Source organism: Neolamprologus brichardi, chromosome 7 (assembly GCF_056152115.1).
Source record: "Neolamprologus brichardi isolate AB-2024 chromosome 7, ASM5615211v1, whole genome shotgun sequence".
In the NCBI taxonomy this organism is placed as follows: domain Eukaryota; kingdom Metazoa; phylum Chordata; class Actinopteri; order Cichliformes; family Cichlidae; genus Neolamprologus; species Neolamprologus brichardi.
The window spans coordinates 60,494,588-60,517,460 of record NC_142110.1 but is presented as its reverse complement, the minus strand read 5'-3'; the positions used below and the strand labels follow the sequence as shown (position 1 = coordinate 60,517,460).

Below are 22,873 nucleotides of genomic sequence, written 5' to 3'. Positions count from 1 at the left end.
GCTAACTCTCTTAGAGTGGACCAGCTTCCATGAAGGTCTTTCTGTGAGTCATGCAATGTGCTGACATCCAGTGGCTATGGCATGAACTGCATCACAAAAAGAAAATGTGAAAGAGCTTATTTGCTTGTTTATGCAATCACTTTGCTGAGGTAAGGGAGTGACAGGCTCAGGTTATCACTGCTACACTGTTGTCTAATGAGATCGAAGACCAACAACAATGCTGCACCAGCTTGTAGAGTGTTATTAACTCACTATAATTAAGCATTTCTTTTCGCACATGAACTGCAGCCCTGTTAAGAAAAACATAAATTGACTGTTCATGTTCAGGCCATGACCAGGGGCATCTACAGGTTGATATTTAATCTATACAGAAATGCAGAAGAAATGTGTATGGGCATAGACATAGAGAGACAGGTAACTTCATTGTGTTGATTCTGGAATATTCTGGATTACTGCAATAGGACGGGGCTGCACAGCGTCAACGCGTTAGCGCGGTTAACACGTTAACACGTTGACGCCGTCCAGCCCCATGCACGGGGCCATCCGCGGTAACTCGTTAACGGAGGTTTGCAGAGTTAATGCAGTTATGGCGTTAACATCAACTGGCAAAACAAGAGCTGAGGAAATCTAGTATATTTGTCAGTGAGCTTAAAAATCCTATCCATCAAAAAATGTGCTTCCAAAACAATGACAGTAGTCATTTTCTACATTTTCTGACAGAAAATTCGGTTGAGGAGTTCCATGGAAAAGAGGGTGCATGTCATTGGGAAAAATCTGACCAGAATTGCACACAGAATGATGTAAAAAGGTATAATTTATTGTCTGAATTCTTCCAAAATTGCATTTATTATTACTACTAATATCTACAGTGTCATCAAATCCAAAAGATCTGAAGATCTTTTCTAGTTTTCCATTTTAAGTATTTTATTAGGCTTAGTCATTGGATTGCTGTGACATAGTAACACATTCAGGTTCATATAATGTGTCAGATGTTTTCTTTAAAAATATTCATTAAACATTTTCAAACTCTTGTGCATTTAAAACTGTATAGTCACACTCATACTTGTCAGTTCTATAGCTTGTGCTCTCCAGCACTGATGCTCTGGTAGATTGTGTCTGTCAGAGGAATGTAGCTCTTTTGCTTGTAGTCCAATACATAGAGAGGATCACTGACTTTTGAGGGGTTGAAACCACTCTGCACCAGATGGAACTTTTGCTGTTTGAAGGTACTTGTCGTTTCCATGACCTCCTGAGAGGAAAAAACAATCTGAGTTACTTCAGAGTAGCACGATGTTTAAACAGATTTTAGTAACATATTTTACCTGAAGCCTTATGAAAAGTGGACGAGCGTATCCTGGTAGATCCCTCACTACATGCTCAAACAGCTTCTTTCCATCAAATATGAAGCCCGGTCTTACAATGATTGATGCCATTCCTCCTCTGCCCTCGTGTCCTGTGAACAACATGGATCAATGTTAAGGGATACTGTTTTTCACTGATGCCACATGGACATCCTGCTTGTGTTTAATTGGCTAAGGACAGCAAAAATGTAGCACTTAGCGAAGTAGATATTGTGGATAATTAAAAAAAAAAAAAAAACATCTATACTGCAAGTTCTCACAGTCTTAGTAACTGCATTACTAATTAAGCATGCCGACATGATACCTGGTACTTGCACTCCATACACGTTGACTTCTTGGATAAAATCTACCAGCCCAAGAATCTCTGTCACCTCTGTCGTGGCTACATTTTCACCCTTCCACCTGAAATTGGGGGGAAAAAAATTAATTGGTAGAAGCATAGTCTGTGTCAGACCAGGCTTTACACTGGTATGGTAACAACCTGTGTTACTGCTGGCATCTGTCCTTTTTAATTTTTTGATTTTTTGTTTAATCCTTATTCAGTGTGGGCCTTTGGTAAGTCTTCCCCAAGCGTAAACGGATCTCTTGTTTTTCCTTGCTTCGTAGGAGTTACCAGGGCCTTGTCACTGATTCTGTTCAAGCTAAAGGTAGCCAAATAGTGGATGATTTACACTCTGTTGTTCTCAAGATCTCACATCTGCTTTTTTCTCATAATGTGGTTCTCGTGGCTTCATCAAAAGACCTACAGCTTGCCTTCAAGTCTTAACCAGAAAAGAAGTGGACCGACCACACTGGCCAATGACAAGTTACTGCCCCAAGCAGAGGAGTTCAAGTTCACGAGTGAACAAGAAAACCAAGCCTACCTCACGATAGAAGCAAGAGAGAGAAATAACTGAAGCCATAATGGCTCAGACGTCACCTGGATTGATAAGGTCCGCGTCACAAATTGAGGAACCAGGACACACAGATAAGTAGTGGGCTACTGGAAAAAGCAGGTACAAGTGAGCAAGGGATGAGAACAGGGCCTGTTAAATGGACTTCTTATATAGCTCTTATCTACTCTAAGCACTCAAAGCTTTTTACACAACTTACCTCATTCACTAATTTACACAAGCACTTTTTTCTAAGCTGTTGGAACGCTACTATGCAAGTAACCCCAGCAAAAGTGGTTACATGAAGAGGATGTGGGACCTATGGAATCCTCAATACCCAACATCTGGACTGATGGCAAAAAAACTGGTAGCTCAGTGTTCCAACGTTCAGAAGCAACTGGTATCACAACTGGACAACGATGAGGTACGACACAAATGCTATGAGAAGAGGGAGCCAGGACATTTGTTTTGGCTGTAGTACTCAAGATTGGGCACCAAGCCCAAAAGTACACCTGGTATGTTGAAGGCACTGAGTGCGAGAACAGCTGACCTGAGCAACAGGATCATGGCTAAGCTGGAAAACTGAACCCCTAGTGGCCAAATACCAGAACTATGTGAAGTACCCTTTGAAGGTCTACTAGAAGATGTGCATGCAGCATCCAACAGTCCCTGCTGCGACCATCACTGAAACCAGCAGCTGATCTACATTATGGCAGCAGTGATCACTGAGATGGGTACCTATAAAATGAACAGCAAAAAGGACTAGCACCCATCCTGGAGAAGGAGACTAGAAGATCAAGGGCACAAAGGGCACAACACTTAATAGCAATGCTCAGTGGCTGTTGGAGCTAAGAGCAGACCACAGCAACCTCCCTGAACAGGATCCTATAACCATCACAATGGCAGAAATGAAAGAATGCGTCTCAGGCATAGAGAATTGCACAGCACCAGGCCCTGACATGATTCACGCCTCCTAACTGAAAAAGCTGACTGCTGTCACTGAGCACCTGGCTAACTGAAGGCCTAACTGTCCTGTTCGAGGATATACCATCATCAGATAGACCAAGTGGCTGACATCCAGAAATCCTACCAGTGGCTGGACAAAGCTGGACTGAAAGACACTAATCGTGGCAGCACAGGAACAAGCTCTGAGCACAAGATCCATAGAGGCTGGGGTATACATGGAATGTCTTAACCAGATGGCTTGCATAATACACAGGAACATTTGCGCCTAGTAAGTCCTAAGGCTAAATGGGACATGCCCCCATTCAGAATGACTGAGCTAAGATCCTGTGGGACTTCCAGACAGATTCCAGACAGACAAACTGATGATGACTAACCAACAAACGGTGCATTGAAACGGTGGAGGAAGATGGCTGTAGTGATAGATGTAGCTATACAGAGTAATAAGCTAGCTACACTTTCGAGAGGCTCAAGAAGTGTCAAGGGCTGAGAGAGAAACTCAAGAAGAGGTGGAGTGTGAAGGCTTGTGGCAATCAGAGCACTTATGGCAGTGACCCCCAAGCTGGGCAAGTGGCTTCAACAGATCCCAGGACCAACATCCAAGATCTCTGTCCAGAAGAACATAGTCGTAGAAGTAACAAAGATACTGTACAGGACCCTCAAGCTCCCAGGCCTCTGGTAGAAGACCCGAGCTCGAAGGACACAAGCTTGAAGGATCAAGAGCATATGGTCTTGATCCTTCAAGCTCAGGTCTTTTACCAGAGGCTACATAGAAGTCTATATAGAAAATGTATGCAAATCAAATCTAAATCAAATCTAAGAACATCTTAAACATCTTATCTAAGTACCTGAATGTGTCTCCGACTCGGTCCCTAAAGAAAATGAAGCCCTCATGGTCTTCCGCCATGAGATCGCCTGTGTTAAAGTAGGCATCACCCTTGACAAACACATTTCTCATCAGCTTCTTTTCAGTCAGTTCCTTGCTTCCAGCGTAGCCAAAGAATGGGCTAATAGCGCTGACCTTGGAAAGTAAAAGCCCCATCTCACCTGAGAATAACAGAAGTTCAAAATCAATACAAATACTTGTTCAAAACATTCAAGTCTAAAAGGGAAGAATAAGAAATGAATTTGTATTGCCACCTTACCCTTGTCCACTCGCCGGCAGAAACCATACTGATCTTTCACTGGTTCATCTTTCACAATGTCATACTTCACCAAATCATACTTAAACAGGAGCTACACAAAATGTCAAAAGAAAATAGTGTTATGGTGGGTAACTGATGAACAGAGTAATCAACTATGAGGATTGGAACACCATGTGGATTGAGAGAAGTATCTAAGCAGCTTTAAAGTCCTGAAAAAAAAATCAATAAACAAAAAAACAAAACCAAAAAACTTTAGACATAATTTCTACATCTTAGCAGATGGCATTAACTCACTGTAGACATTAAAATGTGCTAGTTTCAATAAGAATAGCTAATTAGCCCACAGATTTGCTTAATGCTAAATGTCTTTAAGGGCATTTAAACATATACATTTACATTAATATGTAAAGCCAGCACACACCACTTCTAAACAATAGTGCAACAGTGGAAATCTGTAGCACCAAGTTCCTGGAAGTACAGAAAACAGACACTCAGTGATGCAGATCAGAGCTATATAGAAAGTTCTAAGAGAGTTCTGCATCGCCTGCACTTCTTTGCAGCGGTTGAGGAGAACTCACCCACCCTCTCCTATCCTTAACACTTTCTATGTGCATATCTGTTTGCCTGGGAGCTCGCAGTGCCACAAACTGGAAATCTGTAGAGAGTGGTGGGGACAGCAGAGAAGATCAATGTGTGTTCACTGTCCCCCATCCAGGACGTTCTTTAGAAACGCTATCTGACCAGAGCAAACAAAATCTTACAGAAACCCTCTCATCCCCAACATGGTCTGTTCTCTCTCCTGACATCTTGGAAGAGGTTCTGCAGCATTCATACCAGAACAGCAAGATTCTGCAGCTTGTACCTTTCCTGCTGTATTCAGAGCCAGGCAGGTATTTTTGTTGTAATGTACAGCGTTGGTGTATAGAAGGAATGACAAAAGTCAGCCAGTCAAGCTTTTGTTAACCAATAAGTAATGAAACTAAATGCTAAATAATTAATGGATTGGTTCTTACAATTTAGCCCAATGATTTTCACAACTACAGATTTAATGCTCACATACAAATTATAAACAATATGGAAAACTAGATACAATACAGTACTATGAAAAATGTATGAATAAACCCTCGTTTCTTCATATGTTGTTTTTAAGGAGCCAGACTAACATATAACAGCCAGTGTTGTGTCTACACCTACACATCCTCAAGAGTAATTAGCTGAAACTTTGAAAACTATTAAAAGAAATTTCAAGAAAGCTTGCCTAAGAGATTTCAGATGTTCTGACGAACAATAGTGTTGATGCCGAATATTGACCTTCACGTCCATTAGAATTGCAGAACTGTTGAAAGCTGAATCACACAAAGATGCAGAAGTGTCACATTTAATCTGCATTTCATGGGAAAAACGCAAACAGTGCATTGCTAAATATGAAAAATGCCAGCAAAGCATGATGACGTACATGCTCAGCCGAAAGATCAAGGAGAATGATAATACGGAATGTTTTAGGACAAATTAAAATGCGTGTAAAACATTTTGAGTATCTATTAAATAAACATTAGAAACAAAATGACTAATATAAGAAAAGCAGATTTATGGTCAGAAGAATTCAGAATAAATAACAAAGCTCACATACTCTGAATCACTTCAAGAACTCAATCATGTTTTTTAAATGTCTAAACTCAAGAATATCACATCAAAAGGTTTAATATTTACTGAGCAAATGTAAGCTGCTCTGTGTGTGTGCGTGTGTGTGTCAGGGAGGGTGAGGATGCGACAGAAAAGCGACAGAAAATGATGATTGACTATTGAATTGACCTCAAATGTATCTACATGGATTAAATTGGAATTAACAGATTTTCATATTCTGGTTTTGCATTTGTTCTCTTTATTAGTTATCATTAAGTTTTGTGTTTTCTAGCGCTATCTTGTTTGTCCTAGTTTCTCACTAATAAAAAGTGGCTTCAGGCTTTGCACAGAACAGGTATGATACATAAATATATAAACTACTCCCCACTTTTAGACAAATAACTAAAGATACTATTAATAATTTCAATAGAATATTTACTTTTATAAATGGGTCTAAAAGTACATGAGTCTTTGTTTTTGTTTAATACAAGACATTTGATTGACAAGTTATGTGATCAGATGGACATCTATGCCACCTACAAAGACTTACTTTCAAGATTTATATTTTTCAAAGTATATTAAATTAATAAAAAAACAAATATGGTTATTTGCCTTTTATATATACTCATACTACAGCCACTTTATTAGATACATCTGTTCAACTGCTTATTAACACATATACAGTATGTTAAATGGACAAGTTCCTAGGATAGTGCTTTTCTATCCCACCTGAGAACTCAAAGTGCTTATCTAATCAGCCAATCACATGCCAACAACTCAGTGCATTTATGTTTTTAGGTATAATCAAGATGACAAACTAAAGCTGAAATTGAGCACCAGAATAGTTAAAAAAGGGCATTTAAGTCACTTTTAATGTAGCATGGTTGTTAGTGCCAACGACACAAAAGAGACAACTCGTCAGGCCAGGACTCTACAGTCCATCTACACCTACAGTGTACTCTTACAACGATGAGGATGTACACATCCCGGACAGGGAGGGAAGCTGGTTTGCGCGGGGACAGATGAAAAGGGAAAGACCATCTCTCAATCTCTGAATGGAAGCGGGAGTCATCTTTCAACATCTTACAATGCTGTGATTGCAGCCATTCCCCAACCTTCTGTGAATGGTACTCATGGCCTTGATCAATGGTCAAGGTAATTCGCATTTTAGTGATCTAGAAACTGAATGTAATTAGGGCAGTTATAAAATGTATAAAGAAGATCCAATCTAATACACTTTATATTAATAGACACTCATTATCATTATTCCATAACGTTTTTATAATTGTACACAAACAAAAGAAATCTAAACAATACATTTTAACTGCATGTTACAGAACTGACACTACTTTTAACCATACGTTTTATAACTTCACTTTTACAACTTCTTTTATAACATTGTGGGTCAAATGAAAAGTCAGCTGGACACATCTAAGAATAGCTGAAGTCAGAGATTAGAGCCAAATACATGGATCCACTCTTATGTAAGTCCACTAATTAACAACAGCCAGCATTAATACCTACCAAAGCCACAGTAAAGCAACTTCACTAGTCATTCTTCTCCACAGTCACAACAGACTTACACTAACCCTTACCTAGTTACAACTATAACTATGTAAGAAGTTGTTTAATAATCTGACATTAGTATTACATGTATGACATATTCAATGTATGACAAGTTTTTAGTTTGTGTAATATCACCTATCAGGCTCTTGGCCTCAGACATGCTGCCTTTCATCCTGCAAGCTGTGTATTCTACTGGGTTGAGATGATGCGACAGACTTGACACTGAATAATATCCCATATCCTAAATATATCCTTGGGCTTGCAATACAGTGTTGGTCATTATTTATTAGCAGTGTGAAGTGCTGTCCAATCAGTTTTGAATCTGAACCTGAGCAGGTTCTAAACTACTTGCACAAAGGCGGTTGTTTGATTGGTGGGTTTTTCTCTTTATCATTGTAGTCTTTCCTGTATAATATGACTTTGCAAATAAAGCTGAATTGAATCAGTTAATACTAGCGGCAGTCATGGGTAATCCAGTATGTTAAAGATCATGAAGTAGTTCTCTCCATGCCTGTACTTTTATGTTCCTCTCAATTTGTTAAGTTCATCTTGGTTTCATCAGGCCTTGAGAGAGGACTTTCAGACCTTGAAAATGTATATTTTCAAGAGTTCTTGAGTTAGATGGTGCAAAGCTGCTTTTCTTAATCACAGAAATAATTATACCATCATGCACTTTAGATTTAGACTTACATTTTGCACTGGAATAATAGTGGCAATTGATTTAGTGAGCTGTTAAAAATGTCCATCAACTGTGCTGGTTTGCCCTGTGCTGGATGGAGCTATGCTGTCCTCCTGGTGGGCTCAGTACTGTCCCCTGCATCTGGACCTCTGGGTGAAATGGGTCCTTCTGCTCTGTCTGTGGGGGACCGGGGTGGTGGGCATTCAGTTCAATTTAGTTTTACTTACATAGCTCCAACTGTAGATGGGGCTGTTGAAACTACCTGTGAGCCCATTATCTACATTTTTGAACCCCTGAAAATGTATGTAAATGGCTGTGACTCCTAAAAAGTTAATGCAGTACTTCTGTAAAACTCCTTGAATGAAAACTGTCTGAACATTAATCACGTATTGACTGTTTGCCTTAAAATCATCTGCAGTGGTTTAGAAAGGCAATATTATTAAAATGATCTTTGCCCAACAAATAATAGACCTAACTGTATTTATGGATGGGCAGAAGTGTGGTAAAGCAACAGGGTTATGTGGAGAACATTGTTAAGAAATGTCAACATCCGCTTGCTTACAAAAAAGGGACATTTCGTCCAGAATCTCCTCACAGACCATAAGTTTGACTTTTTCTGTTTGACTGAGATGTGGCAACAGCCCAGTGACTTTTTGCAGCTCAACAACTCCACTCCTCCTGGGTTTGTTTACACCTGCCAACCTCGTGAGTCCGGCCGTGGTGGAGGTATCACGGTAATCTATCGCGAGAACTGGAAAGTCTTGTCGTTGTCTGTACCTGTCTACAGTTCCTTTGAATCCGTTGTTTGTCAGCTTTCAGGACCTGTTCCAACAGTTATTGCTGTTATTTACCGCCCTCCAAAGTCTAATTCCGTCTTTATAAGTGACTTTGCTGATTGGCTGACTCACATGGCTACTGTTTCCCCTAAAATAATACTCCTGGAACACAATAATATTCATATGGACAACAGTGATCATCCTCTCACCAAAGACTTTTCATCCTGCCTCAATAGTTTTGGCTTTAAACAACTTATAAACTTTCCTACTCATACTAAGGGCCATACGTTGGACCTAGTTTGTTGCTCTGGACTTACTCCTTTCAACTGCAAAGCTGATGAACTGCTAATTTCTGATCACTTGCTTCTTTCTTTCAATGTCAAAATGACCTTTTCTATGCCCAAGAACCCTCAAACCATTTCTTTTCGGAATTTTAAGAAAATCCATCCTGATACCCTTTCTTTTGCTTTCTCAACTTATTTGCATTTTCATAACCTGCTCACCCAAGAAGACTTGGTTTCCTATTATAACTCTAGTCTCAATAATATTCTAAACTCTGTTGCCACACTCAAAACCAAATCTGTATCATTCCCTCAGTCAGCATCCTGCTGAGAGAGTTTACAGCTGAACTCAGGCTTCTGAAAGCAAAAGGCCGACGGCTTGAACGCCTCTATAATAAGAAAACTGGTCTTACTATTCATAAGGAAATGTTTAATACTCATGTTTTGTATTATAAAGAGTGTATTAATCAAACAAAATCTGCTTATTACTCCACCATGGTCTGTGCAAATGATGATTCAACCAAGACACCGTTTTCACTGTTCAACTCTTCTTTCAGGTCACCAGATTTTTTACCTGCTCATCCAAGACCTGGTTTGTTCCATGTAGCTCTTCCTTTGCAATTCCACTCCCATCGCACTGTTTTTCTGCTTTCCAACTTCCCTCTGTCACTGATATTTCAGATCTCATCTGTAAGTCAAAACCTGGTCAAGGCCTGTTTACCCTCTTTGCTTCCCCTCATATCTGCTATCATTTATTCTTCACTTACTACTGGAACTGTTCCTGCTTCCTTCAAAGTTGCTGCCATCACCCCGATATTGAACAAAAAAAAAAATAGTAGCACCGAATGTTTGGTTTTGCAGATTTTATACACTGGACACCTTTTCTAATGCAACCCCAAAAGGATTTGTCTTTTTTTTTAGGATTGAAGCAAAGTTTTTATATTATGTGAAAGGAGCTGTACAACACACTTTTAATTTTTTCAATACAGTGTCCTACGATGTCAAACTAATGCCATAACAGGCTGACATCAGCATTTTGTAATATAAAACATGGTAAATGGTAAATGGACTGATTCTTATATAGCGCTTTTCTACTCTCCTGGAGTACTCAAAGCGCTCTATACAACATGCCTCATTCACCCAATCACACAAGCACTTTATCTATACTTAGTGCTTTCTAACGACATTCATACACATTCATACTCCGATGGATGCATCGGAGAGCAAGTTGGGGTTAGTATCTTGCCCAAGGATACTTGACATGCAGACTGGAGGAGCCAGGGATCGAACCACCGACCTTCCGATCAGTAGGTGACCTGCTCTACCTCCTGAGCTACAGCCACATCAAAATGTAAGTATAGCCATTTCCCTTTGATGGGAGTTACACACTCTGAGTGCTCTTTTTCTTAGGTAAATGTATAAATCACTACACATTTGGAGTAAATACTAAAATAAAAATCAGGCTTTGGTTTATGTGTACAAATGTGTGCAGCAAGAAGAAGAATTTTATATTTGCCTTGAGGCTTAACAACACAAAAAATTAGATTTACTGAGGTCCGACTTAGTCCACTACACGCAATAGTTACTATGACAATAATAACATATGAATAATAAAACTCACATGTTTTACACAAGAATCATGGACAAATTCCAAAGCAGAATCTGTCTTTAGTCTTGTATTAAACAAAAATGTTTTTAATCATTTTATTTGATGTTTCAGTGTTTTAAGACCAGCAAGTAAGACTTTTGACTTATTTAAGAGCTTGATGTCATTAGAAATGCAGCTTCCCTTAATGAGCATTCCTTATAAAGAAATTATTTTGTTATGATGGTAAAGTGAATCTGTGCAGTTCTACTGACATGTCAAATTACTTGACATTATAACATGATTTATTACAATCATTTACTTTAGTCTACCTTCTCTTATGAAAGCACACACCAAGGTAGTGCTCGTCTATCTGAGAGAAGAGTGTAGGCTTGGTCACACACACATGGAATAGCTTATTTCCATGCACTTACCCTGTAAAAGAAGTTGGAGCGGCCTACTGATCCAATCTTGCCAATGTGGTTCATGAAACAGAGGTTTCCTTCAGTGGAGCCATATACTTCACACATTTTGATTTTCCCAAAGCGACTTTGGAACTCCTGCCACACATCCTGATGCAGCCCATTTCCCACTCCCATCCGCACCTTATGAAATTTATCAAGCTCTGTCTGATGGAGAGAAAAATACAAATACATCAGCACAAGATTTCTGGAAAGTATTACGAAATCATTTATTTAAAAAACTGTTTAGTGGGAAATAATTTCCACTTAATAAATGTCTCTGATTATTACACTGACAGGGTGGCATATAAATAGGAAAAGGCTATGTTATGTAATGTGTTTTAAAGAAATGTTTAAGTGCATGTTCAGTTTATTTCATTTTATTTATACAGCGCCAAATCACAACAACAGTGGGAAGGAAAAACACCCTTTTAACAGGAAGAAACCTCAGGCAGAACCAGATTCTGGGGAGGGGCAGCCATCTGCCCACGGAATCTCCTAGCAGCCTACACCTATTGCAGCATAACTAAGAGAGGATTCAGGGACACCTGATCCAGCCCTAACTATATGCTATAGCAAGAAGGAAAGTTTAAAGTCTAATCTTACAAGTGTGTCTGTTTCCCGAATCCAAACTGGAAGCTGGTTCCATAAAACAGGGGCCTGAAATCTCAAGGTTCTCCCTCCCATTCTACTTTTAAATACTCGAGGAACAACAAGCCCGCAGTGCGAGAGTGAAGTGCTCTAATGGGGTGATGTGGTACTATAAGGTCATTAAGATAAGACGGGGCCTGATTATTGATATATGAAGGGAAGCCAATATAGGAGAAATATGCTCTCTCATTCTAGTCCCTGTCAGTACTCTTGCTGCAGCATTTTGAATTAACTAAAAGTTTTTCAGGGAGTTTTTAGGACAACCTAATAATAATGAATTACACTAGTCCAGCCTAGAAGTAATAAATCCATGAACTAGTTTTTCAGCCACTCTGAGACAGGATATTTCCAATTGTAGAGATATTGCACAAATGGAAGAAAGCAGTCCTACATATTTTTAAGGAGGAAGTAATTACTACTATTAACTTGAAGTTAACTCAGAAAGCTCAATTGAAGAAAAAGACTAAATGAATATCAATGGTACTGAAAGCAGCTGTAGATAACGGTCCACGGGTGACCGTGGCTCAAGGGGTTGGGAAGCGTATCTGTAACCGGAAGGTCGCCGGTTCGTTCCCCGGGCTCTCTGTCCTGGTCGTTGTGTCCTTGGGCACCGCCTACTGGTGTTGGCCAGAGGGGCCGATGGCGCGATATGGCAGCCTCGCTTCTGTCAGTCTGCCCCAAGGCAGCTGTGGCTACAACCGTGGCTTGCCTCCACCAGTGTGTGAGAGTGAATGAATAGCGGCATTGTAAAGCGCTTTGGGTGCCTTGAAAAGCGCTATATAAATCCAATCCATTATTATTATTATCATTAATAATGATGGTGCTTATGTTCCAGGTACTTATGTTTTAGGGGACTATATCTATTAACTTTGTCCTCCTTACTTAAAATGTGCATTTCTAGGGCATGTTGCAAGGTTTATAATTTACACTGTGTAGAAACACAGTATAAGTGTCACAAATATGACTGCCATAAATAATTAAGAATTGTATAAATAAGATATACAAATAGGGATATCCTTTGTAGACTAGCTACAGTTAGCTAACTGGTCCTAGTCTAGAGTCCTAGTCTCTATGGAATTTGGAGCCAAATATCCAGTGCGATATGATGACATCTATGGTATTTGCTTAGCTGATGGTATTTGCTTTGCATAATCAAAGTGCAGAACAGGACATTGAGTAATTAGTATCCATCCTTGTCAGCACATATTTTGTGAAAAGGTTCTTGTGTCTTGTGTACGTTTCATTTACCAATCACTGATGAGGACAGTGGCGGCCAACCTTCCACCCACACAGCCAAATAACACAGAACATGGACAAAGAGGACTTTGAATTCATGAACGGATGAACTTGGCCCTGACACTGTGTGTGCGTGCATTTCTACATGATGTAAGGAGGGCAGGAACAGTAAACAATGGTCCTGCTTATGTCTCTGTCACAGTTGTGAACAGTATTACTTGAATGACTCAGTGGAGCAGTTACAATGACAACTTCCATTAAAAATAATAAAAGAAAAATACTTATTGACATAAACTCTAACAATAACATACTAATATTATAAGAACATCTAACAGAACATTTTAGGTACATCTATACTTTTGTCTGCTTCTCTTTATTTAGTCCCTTTGCTCTGTCAACCATTACTATATGCAGATTATCGGGACCCTTTTCTAACCTCATGGTTTAGTAACATTTAGACGGATGAAAATCGTGATGAGATATTAACAGCAAAAAATGTCTGTGTCATTTCCAGCTGAGCCTAGGTGAGAAGAGCAAGTAATTGTTGCATGCACTTTCTGCATGTCACCCCACGCCAAAGCCAAACATATTGCCAGGAGTGAGAATGCATCTGACACAACATCTGTCCTGCCCTGATCTACTTATATTATCTAGAGCTGTTAAAAAGTTTGAATTTCAAATGACGATGGTTTTACACCGTAATGTAACAAGAATAAACTAATTTAGGGTAGTGAGTGGGTCCAGCCAGCAACAGGTTACCTTTGTCTGGTTGCAGAGGTACCTGCAGAGTTCACCAATATACTGGAAAATAGTAACATCATGTTTTCTGCAGTCATTCCAGAACTGAGAGGCTGAGAACTTCTTCTTCAAGACTAAGGTTGCACCTATGGTAGAATAGACAACAATGCAGTTAATAACACTGTAATGGGATGAAATTAGAATGATTCCTATTTTTAATACATCTGTTAAGCTCTGTTTTATTATACTGGCCCACAGAAAGACAAGGACAAAACATAATTTGTGGCATGCAGTAGTGACATGCAAACTGGGAGCTCCATTCAAATTGGGAGCTGCCTGAGAGCTGACGTCTCTGCATTCCATTGTACTATACACAAGAAAGCCTACATTACGACAGTCAAGTGCTCAGTGGGTATAATATGATAATATGAGGTTTTTAAAATAACAGAGTTCCTGATCGTTCTTGATTGGATTTAACATGGAGGTGGCTAAGAGAAGCTAACGTAAGAGACATTAAAGTTCTATTTCTAGTCCCTGTTAGTTCTCTAATTCTCATAGCATTTTGGACCCTCTGAAGGTTGGTACTAGAGGCCAAGGTAATGCCATCAAGATTAAGGATATACTAACCTGATTTTTGGATTGGCTACATGCCCAACCCTTACCCCCCAAAAATCAGATATCACTGTCAATTCTTTGCTTGGTTAGAAAAAAACCCAAAAACAAACACAACAACCAAAAAACCAAGCCTTCACAACATCTAGCCAACCCAATAACACTTTTGAGGACTTCAGTATAAAAGTCTACAATCAACAGACCTCATCATAATTGATTTTAAGAAAGTTTGCAAAAGTTGCAAACCACTGATTACACTCAATAACAGAAAAACCAGAGCAGATTTTGCCCTAAAGTTTCCTTCTTTGTACTTGGCCCTAAAAATCTTAGACATATGGGATCTAACCCAATGCTTAGTCTGCATGGCATTACCTTGACCTCCAGTAATGCTGTGAGGAACCTTGGAGTTGATTTTGATCAGGATATGTGCATATTAACTATCAGGGCATTAGCTTTACCAAGGATTGTTTTCAGAACTTGTCAAGATGTTGATCTCAGCCTGTGAAGGATTCAAAATCACTAACTTTGGCGCAAAGCAGTTAATCATCAACACTATGAAACATCAAACAAAAACTCCACGAGATTACTCCATAACCAGAAGAGAATGGACCGACTGATGAACTCAAAAACATGCGAGATTACTTTTATGTTCAAACTGCAGAAACAGTTTTCAGTGTACTTAACAACAATATTATTCCCATCTAAGAATCTTGCAGCATAAAATAAAGCTGCTTGTTAAAGTGAAACATGAGGTCTTCAAAGAGGTTTGGTAGTTACATTGTGCTGAGTAGACAATGTCTGCAGCTCTGAAAAACAGTTAGCCAATATTCAATATTCAATGCCAATAGCATTAACTCTCTGAAGCATGGAACTTAAATCATAAAAGCACCAAAAGCAAGTTGCTGGGTGTCATAAGAACACGTCTCTGTGTAATCTTATCATCTTGAATTCTAAAACAGTCCAAGATAAATCTTGCTTACATCCTTAAACAATAATGTCAATAGGGCTCATTTACTAATATTTGCATGGAAACATCTTAACCTGTGCAAAAAAATTAGTTCACATGCAAAATTACCATCGATTACCATATCTTTTTTCTCACAGCTATACTTACTACAGCAGGTATAGCTATACTGTCAGACCCTAATCATGAAGGGATTAGCAATGCAGAGATATTTATAGACCTACCTAGCTCTATAGTTCCACCGACACCAATCAGGGATGCTGCGCTGTGATAGAGTGGCAAGGTGACATACATTACATCATCTTCAGTTGCCCCAAATGCCCAAAAACCTGCTGCTGCCTTAAGGCTCTGGAGGTGCGTGATCACTGCAGCCTTAGGAAGACCTGTGGGGAAATAACCGCATAACGTTATATTTGGGACGCTACATTTACAAAATAGCAAATAGCATGCTTTTGATTGAATAAGCGGCCATCTGAAGAACAATTCAAGCTTGAATTCTGCATAAATAAAGTGAACACCTTTTAGGGATACGAAGCTCTCGGTCCAATAATGAAAGAGGAGGGTTTACCATAGATGCAATTATGCCAGTCACCAACCTTTCAACCTTTCCCACTCTGTGCTGTCCCTGTTTTAAAAGCCCATCCCTACCTCTGACCTTGAAGTCGAGGTTTCTGAGATTTGAACTGAGTAAGTAAATGCATCTATGCCGTCAAGTTGAAAATCCTACATTGCCTAGTTCTCGAGTTATGGCGCTCACAAACTTGGGTGTCCATGCCACCTGCGTGTCCCGCCAGGGTGGCAGCAATGCCTCAACTTTTATGGCTTAAGGGATAAAAATCATTGTTCCCACTGTATAGATGGGACAAACCCTGTGTTGAACCAGTTTCTGTGTTCATGTGACACAGAAAAACACAATATGACAAAACTAGACATAGATAGTTGTACTTTATTAAGCAAACTGTGTAACCTTTCATAGTGCAGGCTGGTAAAAGTAAATTAATGTTAAACTTAGTAACTAGTAAAAACATCCATCAGGCAGTTTGAGCAATGAGAAGGAAATTAGGATCATTTGTCCTTCAAAATCTTTTCAGTTCACCAGTATTTCTGGCCTAATTTAAACACAAGCAGCAGTTTATTCTTCAGTATCACATTTATGTTAAGTTCATGACTCTGACTCAGCCATTCCAATAAGCCAATCTCTTTTAAACATCAGTATATGGATATCCCCAAATTATTATGTTCCCCTGACCATCCTTCACACATGGGATGATGGAATAATGAGTCTGGTGTGTGGTGTGCACCGGCTTTCTTGCTCCAAACATTTCAATGTTTTCACTAACTTGTTGTGCAACTTTAGATCATGTAAATCACAAATACAGTTTCCATGTCAAATACCGTAGAATGTGTGAGTGAGTAATTTAAACTGTATTAAAAATAAAAAACAGAATTTTATCATCTTCATGCTCCCCCAACCCACACAACCATCCTGTCCAAATAGGGGGCTTGAGATTTTTTTGAGGCTCTCTTTTCTAGGCAACTGCTTCTGATCTTATCCACAATGTTCGACACCAACACATGAAGCGCTTTTTTAATAATATAATATAATATTCTTTGTGAGTACTGAACTGGTCATCACACTTTCATCAGTTTGCTTCCCAAACCCTCAAACCACCCTGCTTATAAACCACTTGCACAGCTATATAACAAGAGTATATCAGATAGAGTAACATTACACATTATAGACTGCATAAAATAGAACATCCACTCTTCAAGAGTACAATGGTATAATTTGTATACATATAAATAAGCACCACTCATTAATTAATAATTGGGGGTCACTGCACCTAGTGCTCCGATTATCCCTGGGACCACTGTTACCTTCACCCTTTACACACTCGAGCTCTTCTCTAAGCCCTTGGTATTTCTCAAGCTTCTCGTGTTCCTTATTCCTGATGTTGCTGTCATTCGGTATTCCTACGTCTATCACTACGGCCGTCTTCTTCTGCTTCTTGACCACCATTTTGTCCGTCTGTATCTGGAAGTCCCACAGGATCTTAGCTCGGTCATTTTCGACCAACCTAGGGGGCGTCTCCCATTTTGATCAATTTCTGTAATGTTGCCTTCTGGTAGTGTGATCCCCCTCAGTTCGGACTACTTTCCCTCTCTTTGTTATCATCTAACTACACTTCTCCAGTCTGAATGACATTCCAATGTCGTTGCTGTATATCCTGGTGGTGTGGATCAGTGAATCGATGTCTCATTTACTCTTGGCATACAACTTGATGTCATCCATGTAGAGGAGGTGGCTGACAATTGCTCCATTCACTCTGGCAGTCTCAGCTGACTGTTTGGTCTACCAGTAGCTGGGGTTTTGGGCCTCTGGTCTTCTTCTCAATTCCTTTCTGTGCCCCACTCATGTATTGAGCCATGTGCCTGTTCATCTTACTGGATCCTGTTCAGGGAGGTTGCTGTGGTCTGCTCTGAGACCCACTAACCAGTGAGTATTGCCGTTATGGGTTGCGTCCTTATCCCATATGCTCTTCCAGCATTGCACTGTCTTCAGCCTTGGTGCTTCTCATATTGTTCTGCCAATGAGAGCGCACCTTGGCTGGTTCCGTGGAGAACAGCTGGTTTATTCTCCTGCCTGGTGGACCTCTTCAAGTGGCAGGCCAAGGCTGTGAGTTTTTGCTTGGCAGTTTCCAAAGCCTCTGGTATGGACAGCTTGCTTCTTAGGCACCTTCTTCTGCAAATTCGATAGTTGGCTAACCTCCCTCTGTGCTACCTTAAAGTTGGCCTCTAGTCTCCTTCTCCAGGTAGGGTACTGCTTCTTATGGCTGTTCAACTTGTAGTCAACAATCTCACAGCTGTAGTGTACATCAGAGGGTTAGTTTCGGCAATGGTTGCAGCAGGTATTGTCCGTAGCTACGCAGGATCCAGGTGTCAAGCTTCGCCATGATCCTATCTCTCAGGTCAGTTCCTCTCGCACTCAACAATCCTTCTTCCAGCGCGCTTGGTAATCTCGGATGCGGGTGACGATACCCCCCCCCCAATATGACCTGTCGTCCTGGCTCCCCCTTGCTGTAGCATTTGTGTTGTACCTTGTCAATCTCTAACCATATATATACTCACCAGTTGTTCCTGACGTAAAGATGTAGAGTGTAGGAGTTTTGAGAGAAGTGGCAGCATGCAGTGCTGCTGGTACAGGCTTCTCAGATGCAGATTCAAGCTTATCCAGCAGAGAGTGCACCTCCGTGTGTTTGGTCCAGCTCCTCATTGCCCACACCTGGATGTTGTCCGGCAGCAGACTGTTTAGGATGCCATCCAGCTCTTCCACTAAGTCTAAGACATAGAGACACTTATATCATAAAAGGTTACCTTGACTTTGCTTACTCCTGTAGACTAAATTTATCCTAAAACTGAAAATTTAGGTTTAGGAAGGTTTGATTGCAAATGTACATGTACAAATGTGTTTTCTCAGTGAGACGTAGAAGCATCTTGCAAACAGGAAGCCAATTATATACCATGACACTTAATCTCACAGAATAAAACGTTTAATTGTAGTTTATGGATTATTATGTGCCTTTTTTTTTTACCTGAACGGAAAGGACTTAAGTCACACATGTAATGGTTTCTTCACAGTGAAGCTGTCTATGTATTCTATTATTCAGAAGACAGAATTATAGAAAAAATAGAAGCAAAACAATATTTCTAATAATTGCAAACATAATTTGTAATTATGTTAGCATAGCAGCCATTTCTTCAGCATAAGAGAAAGTTGGTAATTTTTTTTTACCTATACACTACGGGTCATGAATTTTAAAAAAAGAAAGAAAGAAAAAGGAATGCTTGGACACTGCTCGCATAATAGACAGGTTTTTGACGGGGCTCCCACACAAATGCAAAGCAGAAGGTGAAGCATCGCCAAATATGCTTCCAATAAGAAGATTTTACTGTAAAAACAAAGGCAGGGCCTAGCAAAAAAAGTCTGGGTTCACAATTTAAAGCTGTTCTACGGCAATGGAGGTTGATCAAGCCTTGAAAGCTGGTGCTACTGGATTACTAACAACCCCCTCTGTCTGTATAAAAGCAGTGTTGGAACCCCCTGTGTGGTACCGTACCCGAGTGAGCATCAGTTGAACAGTACTTTACAGCAGAAACTAGTGTGTTGCTACAAACATGCCGAGATTGAAGAAAGAATGCCAAGGATGTGCTCAGCTGTTATATCTGCCACCAGGTTTTCTACTCTGATGTGTCAAAGGTTTAGAATACATTTTGGTATATAAATGATTCTCTGATTTCTTTTTTAACTCCAACTACTTATTTGTATTATGCTTTTATTTCAGAATCCAATGAGACATTAAAACTGCACAATTTTCAATAAAAAAACCTGAAAAACTGGGGTGTTCTAAAACTTTTGACTGTTTTATACTGAGTATATAAACTCTAAAAACTAACCACGGTTGTAGTGAGGACAGCATTTCTGACAACATCATGTTTGTCTGGTTGAGCAATCTGTCACTCTGTCACATGATTACGACATGGTGAATCCAATTAAATGTGCAAACAGGAATCTTTCAGTGAAACTTAATTTGTATTAAACATATATTTGCTTATCACCAATTTTTTTGATACATCCATTGAATTTCTGAATAAATTCCATCCCAAAGCAGATTTGTGGATTTGTGGAATGATCTATACTTAAATTGCAGCTAACATTACACAAACTAATAATAATCTTACAAGGGATCAGCAAGTTACAAGATTTTAATGAGGAGCTATTAAGTTCATCAAATTTTATTTTGTCGTCTATTATTCATGTGTTAGTCATAGGTGTTTGTTCACTTGTGAGTTCAGGGAAGTAACTAAGTACACTGAGTCAAGTAATATGCATAAGTAGCATTAAGTACATATGATTTTCACTTACTACTTAAGGGAAAAGTTAATTAATCATGACATCCATAAGTGAAAGTAAGACAGGTTTGATACCTGCAGTTCAGAACATGAAAGTTGTCAAAGATGTGACTGACTATCAGAACTGGGAAAAGTTACAATTACACTAAAACTGCACGCACATTTTAAAACTTATATCTGCTATTAATGAATCCGCACTTTAGTGTTGCAGTTTCATTACTTGGCCAATTAAACTTTAAAGAGGCCTAATATGAAACATTATTCGCAGTACTTGAGAGGTGAAATCCTCATGTGTTTTACACTGCTTAACAAATTCATTAGCTCACCTGTCGTAAAAACAAAGAGAAGGAAACAAATATTTTACAAATCTGTCAAAACCTGAAACTGAATTCATGTTTTTATACCAAAATTTGAGAAATCTGAGTAGTCAGAAATGAATCAACCATAACTTCAGGTGCTATTTTTATGTTCAGAAATGCAAGTATATAACTAAATGAAATGTAAAATTCATGAACAATAACAATAATTATATTTTTGAATAAACTATATCATATAATGACTTTTCTTGTGACTGTTTTTGATTTCAGTCCGTTTTTACAGGGAATACATTGTAAAGACAGCCAAAGCTCTGGTGGAGGGTACCAGGTTACTTGTGGCTGGTGGTATAGCCAGTCAGGAGAAGATAGCCAAGACTGCCCAGTCCCCAGTGTCCACCCTTACATAACTGGCAAATGTGGTAAAACTGGTAACAGCCAGCCTGGGTTCTGAAGATGCAGAAACCCAGTTACGGACAGCATACCCGTTTGTTTCTATATTGGCAAATATATGCTACTAAAACGTGTTTAAAACAAACTCACAACAAATTCACATTTTAGATCCGGATTTCAGTCTGCAGAAAGTAGTCAAGCATTACAGTCAACCACTAAAACGTTTTTTCCCTGTTCAGGAAAGCAAGTAATTAATAATAATAATAAATAATAATAATAAATAATAATAATAAATAGTAATAAAATGTAAATAAAATACCATTTAAAACTAATGGACGATAGAAATGATATTTTAGCATTAATATATCATTTTGAACTTGTACCTACTAGTGGATTAACTTAATTATAGAAACACACACAAAGCTTACTGGCAGAATAAGCTCCTGTGCTACATTGCAAGGATAAATTTGAGACAAAAATAAAAGATATTGCGTAATATATAAAGAAAACTATCAATACACAATATTAAAATATCGAGAAAGAATGTTGAATGCTGTACATGAAGATAAAATTGTTTCTAGAGCCACTGTGGTGTATACCATTTCAATGAAATGAGACTTTTACCTGAACCAACTATTAGAGTTTTAGCTCCACAGGAGTTAAAGCAGTGCAACAGAGACTTGGACTTGATGTTAGTGTTGAGGAAAGCAACCGAGCAGCCGACCTTCGCTAACCCGAACCAAACGCACAAAAAGTCGGGCTCGTTGTTCATGAGCAAGGCAACGCAGTCTCCTTTCCTCAAGTTGGCTTTCTCCAGGAACACATTTGCCAGTCTATTGCTACGCCGATCAATGTCCCGGTAGGTGTGGACGTTCCCGTCGTAGATTACAAACGGTTTGTCGGGGATGCGCTGTACCTGCTGGAGGAACCTGTCCAGGACCGTACGCACGCTGGAAGTCAGCTTGAATACTTCCAGTTTCGCACCGTATCTGACGACTTTCTGCAGAAAAAGAAGATCTCTCCAAAAGTATGGGAAGCAGAGTTTTTGTAGAACATAAACTGATAAAGCAAGAGCCACGAGAACGGACAGACATCCCAGACACAGAGTCATGCTCACTGCTAAGGACCACGAGAGGAGAGGAAAGTCACACTGAAAGGTATACCCGCTGCGCGCCCTGCAATGTCCCAGGTAATAAACACGGTGTGGCGAGTGGCGTAACAGGGACCGTCCAGAAATGTCAATTTCCACAACATAAGAGTAGAAGATCACAAATGCTGCCTTCAAAATAAAAGGTGATCGTTAGACCTAATATTAACTTACAAAACATCACCTGTGGCGGTTTGCTTTTTCAAATGATCTCTCACGCATGCATGCTGTTAGATGGAAAGAAATTAAGATGCATGTGAAGATTGTGAGACAGGAAGCCCCGAATGCATGTGTAAGACCTTGGTGTCAGCAGATATTTTATATTAAAGCACTCTGTTCACAAGTGGCATCACCATCTTTAATCGGGATTTGTGAACTTCCATCTAAAATCATACCGCCAATAACTGTTATTTAAATAACTAAAGCTACTGTACAGTACAAAAGGAAAATATTATCAAGACAAATGTGTTTAGCCTGAAATTGTCATAGACAGAACCCCGAGTCACATTTTATTTTGAAGGGCAAACTTAAATATTTCCTGTTTGACTGCTTACTAAAATCAACATGACCGCGTGTTTGTAGAAGTGAAATCATG

The 22,873-nt window shown here is 39.3% G+C and overlaps 1 protein-coding gene across 1 annotated transcript; it reads right to left on the bottom strand.

The window, feature by feature from the left end:
- Positions 1–794: 794 nt before the first annotated feature.
- On the bottom strand, positions 795–22,351 carry slc27a6 (solute carrier family 27 member 6). Its single transcript, XM_087844013.1, has 10 exons — positions 21,756–22,351; positions 18,643–18,852; positions 15,738–15,896; positions 13,959–14,083; positions 11,286–11,480; positions 4,342–4,432; positions 4,045–4,243; positions 1,666–1,763; positions 1,323–1,453; positions 795–1,249 (listed from the first exon to the last, which is right to left on the bottom strand). Exons 1-10 carry the CDS (start codon positions 22,240–22,242, stop codon positions 1,073–1,075), a joined length of 1,872 nt encoding a protein of 623 aa, XP_087700139.1. The 5' UTR covers positions 22,243–22,351; the 3' UTR covers positions 795–1,072.
- Between the last annotated feature and the right edge of the window lie 522 nt (positions 22,352–22,873).